This window comes from Suncus etruscus, chromosome 3 (assembly GCF_024139225.1).
Source record: "Suncus etruscus isolate mSunEtr1 chromosome 3, mSunEtr1.pri.cur, whole genome shotgun sequence".
Lineage (NCBI taxonomy): Eukaryota > Metazoa > Chordata > Mammalia > Eulipotyphla > Soricidae > Suncus > Suncus etruscus.
In genome coordinates this window covers 116,710,366-116,730,187 of record NC_064850.1, presented here as the reverse complement: position 1 = coordinate 116,730,187, position 19,822 = coordinate 116,710,366, and the positions used below count along the sequence as shown (strand labels likewise).

At 43.4% G+C, this 19,822-nt stretch overlaps 1 protein-coding gene across 1 annotated transcript in view; it reads right to left on the bottom strand.

The window, feature by feature from the left end:
• Positions 1–981: 981 nt before the first annotated feature.
• The window catches only part of ANAPC10 (anaphase promoting complex subunit 10), a 56,710-nt gene continuing 37,869 nt past the window's right edge, over positions 982–19,822 (bottom strand). The window contains exon 5 of the mRNA XM_049770150.1: positions 982–1,375. Coding sequence (XP_049626107.1) covers positions 1,145–1,375 — 231 coding nt within the window. The 3' untranslated portion in view covers positions 982–1,144. The remainder of the gene's footprint in view (positions 1,376–19,822) is intronic.

Below are 19,822 nucleotides of genomic sequence, written 5' to 3'. Positions count from 1 at the left end.
TATAGCCCTCACAAAATTAGAATAAAGAGCATATAAAATGGCAACTGTAGACACAATTCAGCACACAGAAAACCCTAAGGCTTAAAGCATCTCATGAGAAGGGGTTGGGCCTGAGAGAAAACACAAAAGTTTGGGCACCTGCCTTGCAAGTAGTTTTATCCCTGGCATCACCTATTGTTCCCAGAGCAACACAGGAATCAACCCCCACTGCCCTCACCCCCAAAAGAGAACAGTTCTTGTGAGTTATCTCGACACAATAGCCATTTACTAAAGAATGGACTTCCTAAGATCCCTCATGATCTTGACAGTTTCTTGTGTGTGTGTGTTGTGTGTATGTGTGTGTGTGTGTGTGTTGACTGGTAACAGGAGCTCTTCAGCTTCTTTTATTTTATTCATTGGGGGAGGCAGTGTGTGTGTGTGTGTGTGTGTGTGTGTGTGTGTGTGTGTGTGTGTGTGTGTGTGTTGACTGGTAACAGGAGCTCTTCAGCTTCTTTTACTTATTCATTGGGGGAGGCACTGGGGCCCCACCTGGAGGTGCTCAGGACTTACTTCTGGCTTTATTCTCAGGGACCATTCCTGTTGGTTCGGGGGACTGAACTGGGAGGTCGATAACATGCCTTAACCCTGCACTATCTCTCTGCACCCAACACCGCTTTTTTAAAGAGTATTAAATGTATCAAAACAGTAAACTTCTTCTAGATGGAAATTAATAATAATAATTCTGGTTTGCTGCTATCAATTGATGAAACACAGTTTTTTTCCCAAACATATATGGGTACAATGAAGTCATTATTCTAATATATAAACATGATAATAAGGAATTACCTAGTTGTTTAAAAATGGGCCATGTCTTAAAATTTTTCAGTGCAACTGATTTTATTTTGATATAATGAAAAATTTAAAGACTAGCTTCAGTTTTAAGAATGTAAAATATGAGTCTTATTGTATGATAACAGAAATAAAGATCACATGACCCAAATGTTATCAAAATTTCAATACTTTTTAATGCATACAAAATTGTAAGATGATGTTTCAACAAATGCAATACTGGCTAACAAGATAAAATGAGGATACCTTTGTACTTGCTTCGGTAGCACATATACTATAATGAGGCTTCCTTTAACTGTTTTGCTCTATTTGAAGGTCACCTTATTGACCGATACATCATGAAATCAATGGTTGTACATCTAGGAAATTTGCCAATGGAGCTCTCTTCCACTGGTGTGTATATTTTAATCTGCCTCATGTGGGTGTCTCTTCCGTTCTGGTGGTTTGCAAGGACGGCGATCTGGATCATGAAAGTGCGGGTTGGTTTCTTATGATTATCAGTCAGGGGAACATGAATCCAGCCACTCGGTTCCACCAATTCAAGTTGCTGCCAAGAAAAGGAAAGAGGAATCAAATTTCCGCCAGGCAGTGTCATTTATAATGGATACATTTTAATGCTGAATTCTCACATCTTGCACATTGATAACAATAATGTGATTGGGCCCCAAAAGGTCTATTTTTATAGTTGTTAAGAACCTGACCAGAGAGCTAGTACAGTGGTAGGGCACTTGCCTTGCAAGCGGCTGACACAGGACCAACGGTGGTTCAAATCCCAGTATCCCATATGGTCCCCCGTACCTGCCAGGAGAGATTTCTGAGCAGAAAGCCAGGAGTAACCCCTGAGTGCCGCTGCCAAGTGTGGCTCAAAAACCAAAAAAAAAAAAAAAAAAGGGAAAAGAAATGAACATTATGCTTCATTATATTTCATTTTAGGCCATGCCTCATAGGTCCAATCTCATGTCACGATCAATCTGATTCTGTGTAAAGTACTAGAAGATTCATGGAAGAGTTGCAGAGAAAAAGTCACTCAGTGGCAGAGCAGTGGCTTGATGTATGAAGACCTAGGTTCGATCCCAACACTAAAACCCTCATAATGATATTGTTAGTAAATAGACATCAAATGAAACCCCTTCCTCTGAAAAATGGAAATTTATTGTGTCCAAATGATCACCAAAGCCTAGAATCTCAACATGCCCTGCTTTTACTGTAAGAAAGGGCAGGCTTGGGCCCGGAGAGATAGCACAGCGGCGTTCGCCTTGCAAGCAGCCGATCCAGGACCTAAGGTGGTTGGTTCAAATCCAGGTGTCCCATATGGTCCCCCGTGCCTGCCAGGAGCTATTTCTGAGCAGATAGCCAGGAGTAATCCCTGAGCACCGCCGGGTGTGACCCAAAAGCCAAAAACCAACCCCCCCCCCCCCCAAAAAAAGGGCAGGCTTTCCAGCTGGCAGTGCTTTGCTTTGTTGATAAGGAGGAGGTGGTGGTGGTGAGGTCAAGAGGGCCAAAGGCCACTCAGGGTGGTGACAAGGGGCAGTGCCAGGGACCAAATTGTGGGCTTTAACATGCATGGTAAGTGTTCAGCCACATACTCACATCTTGGATCTCAAGAAATAGCATGATTTAAGAAGTTTAAATTTTTATTTTAATCCCCTTGAGAAGGGAGGGGATTAATCCTCATGATTAAAAGGTAAACTTAGGCATCCATTTTTTTCCCCTAGAGTGATAAAGTAATTTCTAAAAAATTAGTGATTTTTAAATTATCTTAATTATTAAACATATATTAAACAACATGAACTAGTTAATTTTCTCTACAGAGTCCAAAAGCAATAAGGGGCCAAGAACTCCAGTTTCCATGGAAGATTCTAGAAAAAGAGTGATCTGTACAGCACCCTGTATTCATTTCCTTCCCGCCTTCCCATTTCTTTCTTTCCTTCATCCTTTTTCCTCCTTTCTCTTCTTTCTTTCATTGTTTCTCAATTATTTATGAAGAAAGTTAGAGTAAGATAATCAAGACATTTTTAAATGTTTTGTTCATTTAAAAAGAAAGCTGATGAGGGGCCGGGAAGGTGGTGCTAGAGATAAGGTGTCTGCCTTGTAAGTGCTAGCCAAGGAACAGACTGTGGTTCGATCCCCTGGCGTCCCATATGGTCCCCCCAAGCCAGGGGCAGTTTCTGAGCACTTAGCCAGGAGTGACCCCTGAGTGTCAAATGGGTGTGGCCCCAAAACAAAAAACAAACAAACAAACAAACAAAAAAAGAAAGCTGATGAATAAATGAGTGTCTTGCCCCTCATGGTATTTTTAGAATGTGGCTCTTCATAAACTTCTATTAGCACTAACTTAAAATGAGTGAGCCAAAGAAGGGAATTCTGGCTTCTATTGCTAATTCCATTCATTCAGGCAACAAGCAAATAACTGAGGATTTAAAATATTCAGGGTGTTGTCCTCAGTATAGGTAAAGATACAAGCATGAATACAAACTTGTTCTGACCCTTAAATAAAACCAAACAAATTAAAGATCTTGTAAACACACAAACTAGTCTTACGATCTGAATCCATTCTGTTTCATGTATTTGTTTCATGTAGTTGACCCTTAAACAATACAGGTTTGAACTGAGCAAAGTAATTTATAAGATAAATACAAAAGAGCATCATAAATGTATTTTTCTGGGCTGAGGCTATAGTACAGCAGGTAGGGTGTTTGCCTTGCACATGGCAGACCCAGGTTCAATCCCTGGCATCTCATATAATCTCCAGGAACCCGCCATGAATCATCCTTGATCACAGAACCAGGAGTCAGCCCAAAATACTGCTGAATGGAGCCCCAAAAACGCATGACAAAAATTTCATAGCATATATAATTTGGGGTATAATATGTACTATTAAAGTACACATGCAGTAACTAGTTCAAACACGACGCTGGCATGTACCACACTTGAATATGGTTAAATTAACATCAATTGCAGCACCAGCGTCAATGTGTTAATAAACATTCTTAGTAAGCAACTGCTTCAGAACACCTAAATTTACTGACCTTAGTCATGCATGTACATGGTAGAGTAGGCCCTGTTGTGGCTTCTATCAGAGGACTTTCCACTACACAATTTTGTGGGAACTGGAAACACTGACTGCTTTGTCTGTTTCCAATCCAGTGCACTCAGTTTAAAATTTTGGAGTCATCCATAAAAACTTATTGTTCTGATACTATATTTCAATTTATTTCATAGATTTAAAAATTCATTATTTACATATAATTTGTAACATTTTGCAAATGTTTGATCAAAAATACGTATCACACAGAATTATTTCTATTTTAAGTACAAGTTAATAAATGTAAGTGTTGCCTCTGAACATGCCTTTTTCCCCCATTTCTGTTCTTTTCAGGGAGGTGGGGCTTTCCAAGCAGTGCTCAGAGGCAACTGCTGGTGATGATTGTCCAACTTGGCTTGGCTATTTCAGTGCTCACTGCCTGGATCTGAGGATGCAATGCTGCAGGGAACTATTTCATGGCCCACCTGGTCTCTCTCCTCTGCCTGCGCAAAGTCAGCTATAGAAAACATGAAAGCATGTTCTGGGCCACATTTGCCCTTGAGCAGACATTTGCTAACCCATGACCTGAGAAGCAGTTACTGCTCTGGAGAAGACACCCATAAAGGTGACAGAGTGACTCAGACATGATGGAGTCAGGACGCAGACTGATTTGGGGAAATCAGATCTGTAAAGGGCATCAAGCTGCAGGTAAGAAAAATGAAGAGGTAAGAAGCTGAGTACATGAGGTGTAAGGCTAGAGCAGTGCCAAATGAAAGACAAGGACACTTTGCTGATTGAGAAGCTCTGGATGGGGCTATCTGGCTGGTATCTCTGGAGTTATTGGCTGTAGCACTGGCACAGATGTGCAGTCCCAGTGTCAGCAGCACCAGTACCTGTGATGTGGGCCACTGTGTCATTCCCACCACAGGCATCAAACAGGCTGCACAACAGAGTCTAAGTAGCCAAGAAGGAGTCACTGCTGGAAGAAAGGTTTCTGGGACCAGGGCAAGTCAATGGGGCAGAAATGGAACGAGACCCCCGGCATGCTTCCTCACCCTGTGATCTCCCTTAGTGCCCCCAGCAGTGGGGGCTCCAAGGCAAACAGTGCTCCAGGAGCTGCAAATACAGCAGAGACAGAGCATCCCTGCAAGTGCTACTCAAGGAGGCAAAGAAAGACAATTTGAACTGAGACTCCAAATGAGACTTCAGGAAAGATGGGTGGTCAAAAAAAGAAAATCAACTGGTAGTGGGGGTGTGAGAGAGAGACAGTTCATCCAAAGGAATCCATGTGCTTAGCCAACACCAATGTCACAGATGGTTCTTACAGACTCAAATGTTAAGAACAGGAACACACATATGTGTTGGTATTCAGTGCATGGAATAGAGGCTTCTCTTTAATCCCAGCAACAAGGCAGGCCCAAGTTTGGAAACAAGGCCACTAGACACAGAGAGGTTAAGGTATGTCACAGGGGTCACATAGCTGAGCTGTGATTCAAATAAATAGCGTGACCACGAGCCTGTGCTTGTGACATATAATGCTTATATAATGTAAAGGCAGCCAGTAAAACTTTTATCTGAAATCTTACACAAATAAAACAAAGAAAGCTTGTCAAGAGCAAACCGGCACTAATCTTGCCACAGTCCAGTTTCTCTAGAAAGCAACAAAACCAGACAGAAATCCACATGAAGGTATAATAGTGCGAAGCCCAAAGCACTAGAGGGAAAGACAATTCTTGGATATGGCATAAATAGTTTTAAAGGATGTGTCATGACGATCATAGAAAAATATAAAGATAGGAAAGGGCCAGAACTAACACAGGGGTAAAGGCACATGCCTTGCATATACGAAGCTGACCCTATTTACCTTGTAAACAGCATCACCTGGATGTATTGAAAGGGACCCCTAAGCATTACTGGGGGAGGGAAGTGATCCCCAACAAAAAGGAGCTGAGCAGCACCACAGCCCTTTAGCCCTTAAACTGAAACTGCCAGGAGAGGCCCTGAGGGAACACTGCTTGGGAGCACCCCCAAACAAGGATAGTAAAAGGCACAAGCATCCAATGCGGCCCAGCGAAACTTAAGTTCTTTTGAGGGTGTGAGGTTGCTGATGGAAAGTCACAGAAGCCCAAATATCAAGCTAGTGTTGCCGGAAGTGTCTGGAGAAGTAGAACTCGGGACAGAAAGCAACTGTCAGGGGCTGGGGGTGGGTGGCGGGAGCTGGGTCTCCATTGAAGATGAAAGGATTCTGGGAGAGATGGTGCTGGCGCTTAATTGCACCTGACTAATTTCAGGTGTCTGAAATGGCAAGATACTTTACCACAATTAACACACACACACACACACACACACACACACACACCAATTTTACCACAACTAACATACATATACACACACCAACTTTACCACAATTAACACACACTTACAAACATACCAACTTTACCACAACTAACATACACACATACCCACCCAACTCAGGGTCACATCTGAGTAAAAGAAAAGCCAAATCATGTAGAAACATTAGAATCCCAAAATCCTATGGGCCAGACCCTAAACTGGTGCAGCCCCTTAAAGAGCCCACCCAGCCTCACAAACAGATCCAACAGTCACCACCTGGCCCACCTCCTCCCCTGTACTAAGTACTTAGTCAAGAACACTGGGAATGAGCTTCTGCACAAACATGTGTTTACAGATGCCTCGAGCAGCTACCAGGGAGTCCAGGGCTGGAAGTGCCATCGCAGCTTCCTGGACAGACACAGCAGAGTCTGTAGATGATGGAGTCTGACTTGAAGAGGAGAAAAAGTTCTGGTGCTGCATATCCACTCTGAAAATGAGCGAACAGGCCAAACCCACTATGACAGTATGTCTTGACTTGTCTGAATGCCCAGATGCAGAGACAAAAGCCACAGCTGGGGCTTAGGAAGGGCTGAACAGAAACCTCCAGATGTACTTGCAGGGTCTGTTTCTCGGGTTCTTCAATATATGGACTAAAAGTTGTGTTATTGCAAATTTACCAAACTCACTTAAAAAGTAACCTTTTTTTTTTGTAGTTTTTGGGTCATACCCGGCAGTGCTCAGGGGTTATTCCTGGCTCCAGGCTCAGAAATTGCTCCTGGCAGGCATGGGGGACCATATGGGACTCCGGGATTCGAACTGATGACCTCCTGCATGAAAGGCAAACGCCTTACCTCCATGCTATCTCTCCAGCCCCTTAAAATGTAACTTAAGTCGGTAAAACGAAGGCATGAGAACTGTACCACAATCCAGCTGTTAATCTAAATTTGTTTTGGGCCACACCAGGCATCAGTCAGAGATTACTCCTAGTTGTGCTCAGAAATTGCTCCTGGCAGGCTCGGGACCATATGGGATACCAGGGATGGAACCCAAGTCAGCCACATGCAAGGCAAGTGCCCTACCCACTGTGCTATCACTCCAGCCCTATGTTATCGAAATTTAAAAAGTCAACATTTATGTATCTTCAAAAGGCAAATCCGTGTTTCAAAATTAATAGTCAGGGCCTTTTTTTATGACTTTGTGGCTCAAGGGGCCTTAAGTGGTGCTGGGATGGAACCGGGTTAGCTATGCGCAGGTAAGCACTTCCTGCAGTGCTCTCTTCAGCCTGTCAAATCAGTGTTTTCACAAAATGATTAAGAAATATGCTAAGTGAAGACAGTCAAAAATAGAACCCAAATGAAAACCTAAATGAAACCGTAACAGGTGAAACCAGAACAGATGAAATGGTAAAGAAAACAGTAAGAAATACTAGAGTCTTACGTATTTCTGGGGGAGAAAAGAAAAAGAGAAAATTAAAAATCGAGGGAAATCCTTGAGACAAAAGAGAAGAGGATAATTTTGCTTGCTCTCTTTATCCCATTCCAATTTGCATTTTGCTTCCTCTATCCATCTTGCTTTTTCCTCTATCCATCCATTTTGTTTCATCTATCAATCTTGTCAAAATCACCACAAGCCCTTCCCTCTCAGAATAGTTCTTTGATATAGTTAAGGATGAGAAAAAGAGAGATAGCAAAGCAGGGAGGATATTTGCTTTGTATATAGCCAACCCAGGTTCAATCCTCAGCATCCCTCTGGTCCCCAAAGCACTGCCAGGTGTGCTCCCCAAACAAAAATAAATAAATAAATAAATAAATAAATAAATAAATAAATAAATAAATAAAGTATAGTGAACAGTCTGGATTTTCTCTAATGAGTGCTGAACAGGCTTAATTTATATTTAATTTTTTTATATTGGCACTTAACCACAGTTTTGTACACAAAAACCCAGAATCATGACATAGCATGAAGTATATGAAGACCTTGTGGTGGCAAAGAAAATAACTGGTAACCAATAAAGATGGATGGTTTCGAGGCTGCCAGTTAAGAATTATGCTGGGAGCCTTGGAGCAATGTATTTATTTCCCACCCACCGTGGCCTCCCTAAATGTCAGGAGGTTAGACTTACCCTGCGGGCCCACTCTAGGAACACAGTACCCCTACTAACCTTTGTGAGCCTGGATGCCGCTCCTTGCCCAGGAGAACCTATGATAAGAGCAAAGCTCCTCCCAAGAACCAGTCCCGGCAGCCCGGAGAGTAGCTGGTCAAGGCTCCAAAGTCACAAAAAGTCAAAGAACATGTGTGGTTTGAAGCCTCAATGTTTGTGGCAATGCATGTTATATGGTAACAAAAAAAAAAAATCCAATAACACAATAGTAGCAGATGATATCAAAACATTCATGAGGCTAGTTTAAAAAAATGCGTAAAAACACCAAGGACTTTACAGTGTTTAGAACTAAATTCACAGAGATGTTGGCCAGGGCAAGAATCCTGGTTGTTAATTTGAAATAAACTAATGTCTTCTAAATCTTCTTTCATTTCTTGACCATAATATGGTTCGAGTCAATATAATTAATCACTTGTAATGTGCTTGCGAGCAACCTACAGAGGAGGCTTGACTCGAAGTGCCAGGAGAAGTACAGACAGGCCACACAAGCACCACAGCCCAGGGCCACTGTCAGGGGGGGGTCCCCGCTGCCCTCCCTGACAGCTGTGTGGAGCTGAGGCCACCACAGAAACTGTTCTTGAGTGTCCCCTGGGGTCTCTGAAGCTCTTCCTGCTCTTCTCTTGCCTCTCCTGCTTCCTATGGGTCCTGGAGCTCAGGTCTTCCCTCTGGCTCCCAGGTCTTTAAGGGAGGGCAGCCATCCACTGAGAACAGTGATCAACTTCAAAAAAAGAGGAATCTTTTTTTGTTTTGTTTTGTTTTGTTTTAGTTGTTTGGGTCACACACCTCAATGTTCAAGGCTTACTACTGACTTTGCACTCTAGGATCACCCTGACTTTGCCTCCTGTGGCTCAAAGGTAAATTGAGTTTGAGACCCCTGCTCTAGATTCTGAATGGTTTGAAGGTGGGACTGGAGGGGAGATTTGACTGAGACACACCCAGCAGTGTTCAGGGCTCATTCCTGGTTCTGTGCTCAGAGATCACTCCTGATAGAATTCAGAGGATGCTGGGGGAGGGGGGGGGGAACGGGAGATGATAGAGCGATAGCACAGTAGTACGGCATTTGCCTTGCATGTGGCTGGCCTGGGATGGACTCAGGTTGGATCCCGGCATCCTATGTGGTCCCCTGAGCCTGCAGGTACTAATTCTGAGCACAGTCAGGAGTAATCCCTGAGCACTACCAGGTATGGGCCAAAATAATACAAATTAAAAAAGCCAGTGACACAGTTCTTAACATCAGAGTCTGCAATGACTCTCACAGTGGTAAAACAAAGGTGTTGATAAAAAAAAAATGAATAAAATAAACTTTTAGAGGCTGGGAAGTACAGGGGTTCAGGCATTTGTTTTATATGTGGCTGGCCCTGTTTGATCATGGCCATCACTCAGGTTTCCCCAAAAACTCTCAGGAGTGACCCCCAAGCACAGAGCCTGGAAGAAGCTCTAAGCACCACTGGTTGTGGCCCCCAAACAAGAAATTAGTGATGATAAATAAGCTTTCAGGCTACACGATAAATTAATAGTTAAGAGATGGATGAAGGTTGCTGTTGGATAGAGTAAGAGACCAATTGAACGATGAAGAGAGAATTTGGACTTTTGGTTCCAAATGTGCTGTTCTAAGTACAAATGTTGATTATACTGATGCACACCTGCAACCTGTGTAATGTTATAAATCAATGTACTTCAAGTAGAAAAAAGAGCCACATTTCATATGTTTAAAAACCCAAAGCAGGTCTGGAGCAATAGCACTGCAAGGTAGGGTGTTTGCCCTGCACACGACCAACTTGGGTTCAATCTTTGGCATCTCATACAGATTCTCAAGCACAGCCAGAACTAATTATGAGCAGAGTCGAGAGTAACCCTTGAGACTGGTAGTGTGGCCCCCAAACAAACAAACAAACAAAAGCATATTTTGGATGTAAGTCAGTGGAAAAGCACATACATCAGAGATGTGAGCTTCAATACTATGGCACCACACATACATATACAATCTTAAAAGCTGAGTTCAGTGAGTATGTACATTGGTGAATAGCACCAATCTGTAGCTAAAAAAAAAAAAGGATCTTTATTTATAGCAATCCATCAAAAATTACTATACTTGGGAGCGATAGCACAGCATGTAAGGCATTTACCTTACACATAGCTGATGCAGGTTTAATTCCAGCATCCCATGTGGTCTCCCAAGCCTGCCAGGAGAGATTTCTGAGCACATTCTGAGCACCACCGGATATAGCCCCAAAACAAACAAACAAAAATGAGTATGCGGGCCGGGCGGTGGCGCTAGAGGTAAGGTGCCTGCCTTGCCTGCGCTAGCCTAGGATGGACCGCGGTTCAATCCCCGGCGTCCCATATGGTCCCCCAAGCCAGGAGTGACTTCTGAGTGCATAGCCAGGAGTAACCCCTGAGCGTCACCGGGTATGGCCCAAAAAACCAAACCAAACCAAACCAAACCAAAACAAAACACCTTGGGGCTGGAGAGATAGCATGGAGGTAAGGCATTTGCCTTTCATGCAGAAGGTCATCGGTTCAAATCCCCGCATCCCATATGGTCCCCCGAGCCTGCCAGGAGTGATTTCTGAGCATGAAGCCAGGAGTAACCCCTGAGCGCTGCTGGGTATGATCCAAAAACCAAAAAAAAAAAAAAAAATGAGTATGCTAGGGGCCAGCAAGGTGGAGCTTGAGGTAAGGTATCTGCCTTGCAAGCGCTAGCCAAGGAAAGATCGCGACCTCGGTTCGATCCCCTGGCGTCCCATATGGTCCCCCCAAGCCAGGGGCAATTTCTGAGCCCTTAGCCAGGAGTAACCCCTGAGCATCAGATGGGTGTGGCCCGAAAAACCAAAAAAAAAAAAAAATGAGTATGCTAAACACAGCTAAGAAAAAGCAAAGATTAAGGAAAAGAAAAGAAGGAGAATTCCATTTGAGAAATGATATGTATTTTTAGGTGGAAACTCTTCAGTGGAAAATAAAATGCCTATAATTAAGAATTCATGAGATTTTTTTTCCTACAGAGCATACATACATATGGAGAAAGATGGGGGGGCAAAGAGAGAGGAAAGGGAGAGTTGATGGAGAGAGGAAAGGGGAAGACAAAGAAAAGAGAGGAGGAGGAAAAGGAAGGGGAAGAGAGAAGAAAGGAAGAGAGGGAGAGATGGAAAGAGGGAGAGAGAGAAAGAGGGGGGAGGACAAAATGGACAGATTCCTGGGATAGAGGCAACAGCTCAGAGGCCAAAGCAACATGAGACCTCCAGCTTGAACCTGGACTCCATGCACCCTCCTGCCCCTGCTCACCCCAGCACTGTTATTCATATCCCCTGTGGCCCCCAGTACCACAGGGGCTGAGCACAGACCATCAGGCCCTCACAGCCAGGCCAAGTGAGCCTGGAAAATGCCAGGGGCCCCAATGCATGTTCAGGGATTTTCCAAAAACCATCCAATCATGGGAGATTTCTTTAAAAATAAACTTGACTAAAGCTCACAGAACAAGCAAGCAATAGAAACAGAATCTGAGTGGGACTATCTGGTCTACGTAGGAACTTGCCTTGGGATTCTAAGTCTAATGCAACCCTGGAGGTTGAGGAGATTCTACCAGTTCTCCTGCCTCTCAGAATCCCAGTTTTCTCCCCTTTGAGGTCACCATGATCGATCACCTGCAGGCCACTCAGTGCAAGTGTCCTGGGCCTCCATGCTGCCCAGCTCAGTGGTGACAGGGTTACCTACCCAGGCTGTCCCAGGCCGACTACATGCCTAGCAAGCACCCCAACCACTCAAAAGCCTTCCAAATATTTAAAGGAACAATATCAACTTGACACAAAAGCATAAAAAGGGGGAAAAAAGAAAAAAGAAACACTTTGAAAATTATTTCTATGAGGCCAGGATAGCACTGTTCTATAATTTGTTAATGACATTTTAAGAAAGAAAAACTACAGACCAATCTTTCTCATGAACATATGAGAAAATCTAGACTACATTAAGAGCAAATCTAACTATTAAAAAGCAATACAACATAGCTCAGTGGGTTTTTTTTTTCAAATCTGCAAGGCTAGATTATCACTTGGAAATTCATCAATCTAAAGAATTCTGCTAACAGAAAAAGGGACACAAAAAAACCCATATAATATTCTCAACAGATATTTAAAAAGCAAATGATAAATTCACTGCTCATATGTGATTTTAAAGGCTTAAACAGAACAGAACATAATTTCCTTACTATGAATAAAACCATCATCTGTTAAACTAAATAGTACTCATTTAAACAATGATGACATACTGAAAACTTCTCCAATGAGATTATAAACAAACGAAAAATATTCCGCTATCACTACTTGTATTTAACATTGTTCTTCTGGCCTGAAGTAGTACAATAATAGCAAGGAAAATGAGTGGAACAACAGAACATGAAACAAGGAGACACGATTAACAAGGTTGGAATAGACAAGGAAAAAATTAGTATTATTTGTCATTTACATGAAAGCTTACTAGAAATTCCAAAAGAAACTATAAACTATTTGGACTCATAAGAAAATTTAGCATAATAGCTAAATTTGTAAAGAACAACATAAAGCTCTAGTAGTGTGGGATTAAGACAGGGGTCTCAAACTCGAGGCCCGCGGGCCATTTGCGGCCCTCCATACAACATTTTGTGGCCCTGCCCTAGAGGAATCTTTTTGTTTTGTTTTGTTTTAGTTGTTTGGGTCACAGCCCCCAATGTTAAAGGCTTACTACTGACTTTGCACTCAAGGATCACCCCGACTTTGCCTCTTGTGGCCCCCAGGTAAATTGAGTTAGAGAACCCCTGGTGTAGAAGATTAAAAATAATAGTGTGGAATTAGTGTCGTCGTAGGCAACTGAAGAGATCAAAGAGTCCAAAAATGAGTCTGTATCTAAGCATGCACAGATTTTCCTGTCAGAGGCTCTATGCTGAATGATTCACTTTCATTTGGAGATTAAAGAAAAATAATAACACTGATGCTCATTCTCACCCTGCTAACCATAAAGTTCAATTCCAATCTAGAAGTAAACATCAAGAGAAAACAATGACATTTCTAGAAGGAAATAAAAATCACTTCATAACCTTGGAATAAACAAATTATCTTACATAGGTGGTTAGAGCACCATTCAATTAAGTCCTTTTTAAGTGGATTAAACCACAGACTGAGAAATATTACCCACATATCTAAAAAAGGATACCTATCTTGAATACATAAAGAATCACAAATCAGGGGCCAAAGCAATAGTACATGTAGAGCATTTGCCTTTCATGTAGCTGACCCGGTTCAATCCCCAGAATCCCATATGGTCCCCTGAGCCTGCCAGGAACAATTTCTGAGCACAGAGCCAGAAGTAACTCCTGAGTGTCACTGGGTGTCCCCGTCCCCCACAAAAAAAGAATCACAAACCAGAGATATATTTTTTAAAAATGAATATTTGTGGGCCCGCAGAGATAGCACAGTGGTGTTTGCCTTGCAAGCAGCCAATCCAGGACCAAAGGTGGTTGGTTCGAATCCCGGTGTCCCATATGGTCCCCCGTGCCTGCCAGGAGCTATTTCTGAGCAAACAGCCAAGAGTAACCCCTGAGCACCGCCAGGTGTGGCCCAAAAACCAAAAAAAAAAAGAATATTTGTATCTCAATCAGTTGGTATTTTCCCCTCCCCTAAAGGAGGGGCTTGAATTTTGGAATTGAATAAATTGAAGGCAGGAGAGCTGTCATCTTGACTTGTTCCATTTGTTGGAGTGACTAGCTTGTGGGTGAACAGCTTGCAGTGTAAATTTTCTTGCCTACTCTTTCCTCAATATTCTGTGTGGATTAATTATTTCCTGAGAATTACCAACGTACTATCTTCTCCTGTACACGCCAGACAGAGGGTATAGGATATCACTTTCTTTTTTGGGAACTTTGGAACAACCAGACCTCAACCCAATTCCCAAAGAACGTCTATTTACACCCAACCATTCAGATGACTCTCACATACATAAAGACTACAAGAATCCTGCCACTAGACTCATCATGTCCTTTAGTTCCAGCTCAATAAAGTCAAAAAGCCGAAATGAAATAGAATAAAAGACAACAACACAAAAAATCAGAGAAAGTAATCTACACGGTTTGAAGTGAACAATACTGGCTAAAGAAGTCACAGTGAAACATTAAGTTTCAGACTTCTGTCTGGAGGCTGGTCACAAAAGCAGACTCTGTCCAGTTCAGGGAAAACAGTAAGTTGTGACTTGCCTTACCAGGTATTTTTCTCCATCAGGAGAAATATAAAGTTTCAAGAAAACAAACAAACACCTAGTTCTTTGTTTGCTATTTCCTGCAAGAATCATGCAGTCTTAATAATGTCCAAAAGGCTTTTTTTCTCTTTTCATTATAATGGGAAACCATTTCTCAAGGTTTCTACTGACCATGTTGAATCGAAGTGCAGGCACTAGCCCAAAGGGCACGGGAAACGGAGCACCTGGGCTCTTGCAGTGTAAAGTGGTCTGTGTGATAAAGGAAGAAATACAGGGGAAGACTAGGTAGATGCAGATAATTGACAGACCCTGACCTAGTAGTCTTGCCACAGTCACTATTACGTCCTTTCAGAGACTGCTCTGATCAGCTGAGGTCATGTGATAAAGTTGCCTCAGTTCCCCTAGAGTAAGAAAGCTCCTCACACAAAACACACAAAGTTTGATAAGGCAGCACAGAATCTGGTCTCTAATTTGTCTAAACTTTAGCCAAATAATCTGCAAAAATCCAAAGAGCAAATTTTATCCTGTGAGGAAAAAAGACACTAAGTTTATTCCAAAGATCATACAAAGGTAAATAAAAAGTAAGTTTAAAAATTGAAAACAAGGGAGGGGCCAGAGAGATAGCATGGAAGTGGGGCATTTGTCTTGCATGCAGAAGGATGGTGGTTCGAATCCCGGCATCCCATATGGTCCCCCGAGCCTGCCAGGACTGATTTCTGAGCGTAGAGCCAGGAGTACCCCTGGGCGCTGCTGGGTGTGACCCAAAAACCAAAAGAAAAAAAATTGAAAACAAATGTTTAATATTAGCAGACTCCTTCACTCCCCTTACCCAAAGCCACAAAGCTGCACCACAAAACGCTGAACAAACCTAAAATAACACCACCATGTCTTTCCTATTACCCATCGCCCATCTGAAGCAGGTGTGATGCCTCTAAAACAGCTGTTTTCAAACCAATTCTGGCCCTGTCTTCATGTCTGGCCTTTTGTGATAAAAGTGAAGATCTTTAAATTTATTTCAGCGGGGGTAAAAAAGGGTTCAAAGGCAGAATCTCATGAGAGCTAAGCCTTGCTTTAACTCCCAACTACTAGGAAGAAAGGCAGCTCCACGTCTGTGCATCACAGAGAGCAGAAAAGTGAAATGAACTGCTTAGGAGACAAGAAATGAAGAGAAAGAAAGAAGAAAAAACGTGGTAGTTCAGCCCAACCTCACAACCAGGGAGTATGATTCCAGAGAGTTAAAACCAAGAAGGCACCAGCAGCTGAAACTGCCCCACAGCTGAAGGGCAGGACAGGGCAGGGCTCATATTGAGCCCAGCACCGTGAAGACCCCTGAGAACAGGACATCAGGAGAGTGCCCAGAGAGAAAAACTCGAGGCATCAAAAAATCTAAAATGGCACAAAAAACTAGGAGTCAACAGAGAATATGCTTACTATTCTGATGTTTCTGAACTAGAAATACAGATGCTAATTATTGCTGAGGGAAAGATGATAGGGGATGGGAAGCTTCCAACAGGGTGAGGGGCCCATGGTACCCCATTTGGGGGACAGTTCACCCAGAGGGGCAGTAAACCAAGAAGGAGGAAGATGAAAGGGTGGAAGAGAGTAAGGAGCAATGAAGGAGCTAAGGAGCTGGTGACAGTCCCCCCAGAATGTGGGTAGATGCTCCTGATGAGGACAGCGCTGAGTTGTTCCCCCCGCTCAACTAACACCCAGACCTCCACAATCACTGGGGTGCACAGCTTTGGGAGGAGGGTGATCCATGTGGAACCTTAAGAAACCAGTTGGACACTTTTAGGACCAGAGAGATAGCACATGGTAGAGTGTTTGCCTAGCATGCAGCCAACTCAGGACGAGCCTACATTGGATTCCCGGCATTCCATATGGTCCCTCCGAGCCTGCCAGGGGTGATTTCTGAGCGAAGAGCCAGGAGTAACTCCTGAGCACCACAGGGTGTGGCCCCCAAACAACAACAAAGTTGGACACTTTCACTTGCTGCTGAAGGCCATCTAGGGGGACAGCGCTTCTGTATAGAGGGGACTAAGCTGGGTCAGAGCCCAGCGAGGCTCCTGCCCATTGTCTGCAGGGTCCACTCAGGTTTTCTGTCCTGGTGTGTTTGGGGCAAGAGCTCGAGGCACGCAGGAAAGGGAAGACACGGCACTTCCGAGAGAACCATGTACCACCAGGACCCAGCTCACCAGAGGGAATCTGGTACCTGCACTCTGGATTTTCCTAGGCTGGAGGTGCAAGAGCCACCCTGGATTCCAGACCCCCAAGCTCTAGCTCAGAGGCTGCAGCTATCTCTTTGCTCTCTGTCCCATGATATCCAACTTCATACATGACCTCCACATGAGCAAGGAAAGCTGCGGCCATGCTGAATTCACTCCTCAAAACAGGGGTGGCTAAAAAGGTGGGAAAGGGCAGAATGACTCCCTGAGGGTGCCCCACAAAGTTTGGCTTTTTTTTTAAAATAATATCTTTATTTAAACACCTTGATTACAAACATGATTGTGATTAGGTTTCAGTCATGTAAAGAACACCCCTCTTCACCAGTGCAACATTCCCACCACCAATGTCCCAAATCTCCCTCCACTACACCCACCCCCACCTGTACTCTAGACAGGCTTTCCAGTTCCCTCATTCATTCACATGGCTTTTTTACGGCAAATAGGTTTAATATGTACATAAACTATTGGGGGATGTTTCCTGGACTTTGCAGACCACATGACACAGAGCTCTGCAGGTTAAGTATGTGTGCTCACAACTTGAACAGTTGGGGTTACACAAGGATTTTTTGTTAAATGGACGCAAAAGGCAACAAATATATCACACTCTTAGTTTTCATGCACATATCTTTGACCTCCCATAAAAACAAAGCAGGGTGTCCACAGAGGCAAGATGAGGAAACTGTCTGCACATGAGACTATATGCTCTTGACACAATTTTGGACTTCCATATACATAAAAAACTTCTAGGCGTAGGAAATGGAAAAGGCATCTTTCCACCATCGTACATCTGAGGAGTATTGATAAATTTTCAAAATAGCAGAGATGAAAAGGTATAGATCAATAACCCCACCTAAAATATAAATACAATCATATATGCAACTACTGCTGAATCATAAACTACTAAAGTGCAGGGAAAATTAGAAATTTAGGATCCCAGGGCCGGCGAGATAGCATGGAGGTAAGGCATTTGCCTTCCATGCAGAAGGACGGTGGTTCGAATCCCGGCATCCCATATGGTCCCCCATGACTGCCAGGGGTGATTTCTGAGCGTAGAGCCAGGAGTAATCCCTGAGCATTGCCAGGTGTGACCCAAAAACCAAATAAATAAATAAATAAAAACAAAAATTTAGGATCCCAAATTGCTATAAAAATACTTTTATTTTGTTTTGTTTACTTGCACCTGACAGTGCAGAGGAACTCCTGACAGGGTTCAGGGGTCCCGATGCACTATTGGGGATTGAACCTTGGTCAGCTAGCAATGTTCCAGACAAGAGCCCTAATCTCTTTACTAGCTGTTGCCTCACAATACTTTTTATAGGGTTACAGAGAGTCTAACTGGTGGAAGCATATACCCTACCTGAAGGAGATCAGGGTTCAAGCCCAGGACCACATGGTCCCCAGAGCAGCATGATGTGGCCCCCAAACAATAACAACCGTTTTATGTGGTTATAATTGTTTACTTTCAAATTCCAGCTGAGCACTGGAGTGACAGTGCAGTGGAAAGGGCATTCACCTGGCACCCCCATAAATGGTCTCCTAAGTCCTAGTAGGACCCCTCCCAAAAATAAACCGCAGAACCTGGAGTATGCCCTGCGCACTGTCAGAGGTCAAAGTGGAATGCTCCCTTTTGATATGATCTATTAGATTATTTCTGGAGTCTGGGAACACTCAACATTTTTCCATATATAATGAGCATTTAGAGGGCCCAAAATACGACCTACCAAGTCAGAACCAATAGCAACACTTTGCTTTCAAATGGAAGAGAAAACCTGCAATCTGCCAAAGGTCACCTGCATAAGGAAGAAGGATGAAGCCAGGATTTGAAGGTCATTTCTCTTTGCCAAGACTCCAAACAGTACAGGAGTAATAAAGCAGTCTGTCTGGAATAAGACAAGAGTATATTGTGGAGTTCAGGTATATTTGAGTGCAGGTGACTGAACACTGGCAACTATGAAAGCCATAATCCTACATCTACTTTTTTTCTGGGGGGGGGGGGTACAGACACGGGAGGAAGACTCCTTGGATCTAGACCAGACCCAGTGGAGCCCAAGGGCTATTTATTTCCAGATAGCTTGGGAGATGATGTAGTGCTGGGGTTCAAAACTGGGCCCCCTGCATGCCAAGCAAGTATGCATTCAGCCCTTTAAGGCATCTCTCTGGGCCCTAGATATGCGGTAAAGAGATGTGGAGGGGAGCCAGAGTACAATAGGTAGGCACTTGCTGTGCACATGGCTAATTCAAGTTTGATCTCCAGCATTCTATAGGGTCTCCTGAGCCCCAACAGGAGTGATTTTTGAGTGCAGAGCCAGGAATAACCCCTGCGTATCACTACCTGTGGCCCCAACCCCCTAATAAACAAACAAACAAATAAAGAGATGTGGACTCCAGGGAAGCCAAGAAGGAAGTTCTATAACACTCCTAGTTTTCCTATGATCTATGGTGGTAAAAGCTGATGGGGCGGGAGGGGGAGAGCTTTCTTCTTACAAGTCTCTGCGGAGGTAAAAATCCAATAGGCACCTCCTATCTTAATAACCAAAATGCAAACATTTTGAACATTCTGCACTGCAAGTGTTTATTTTACATTCTTCGAGATGCTACATAAAAGGAGAGGAGGGAACAGGGCAGGGAGCCATGAGAATGTGCAGGACTAGCACACATTGCTCACGAGGTCTCTGCCCCACCATCAATGCCCACCACCACTGGCCCCCACCCACCAAAAAAAAGAAGGCCTTCATCATTGATTTGCAGAAGTGCTTTGCCAAATCTAGAACATCTGTCTACAAGAGTTTAGGTGAAATTCTACTAAAAAAGTACTTGTGGGTTAAGAATCAATGACGTGAATTTATATGAGCTGAGCGAACGCCACACCTATTACTGACATATTATGAAGTCTGACTTTCCACTGCTGTGAATCACTGTCGTTCTGGGTAAAAACATTAACTGGTTCCCTGCAATCAGTGATGAGAGCAGAAGAAAGCAAAGGAATTTCTGCTCTATTCACAGGCCTGACAAACAGTGATGTCAGCAGGC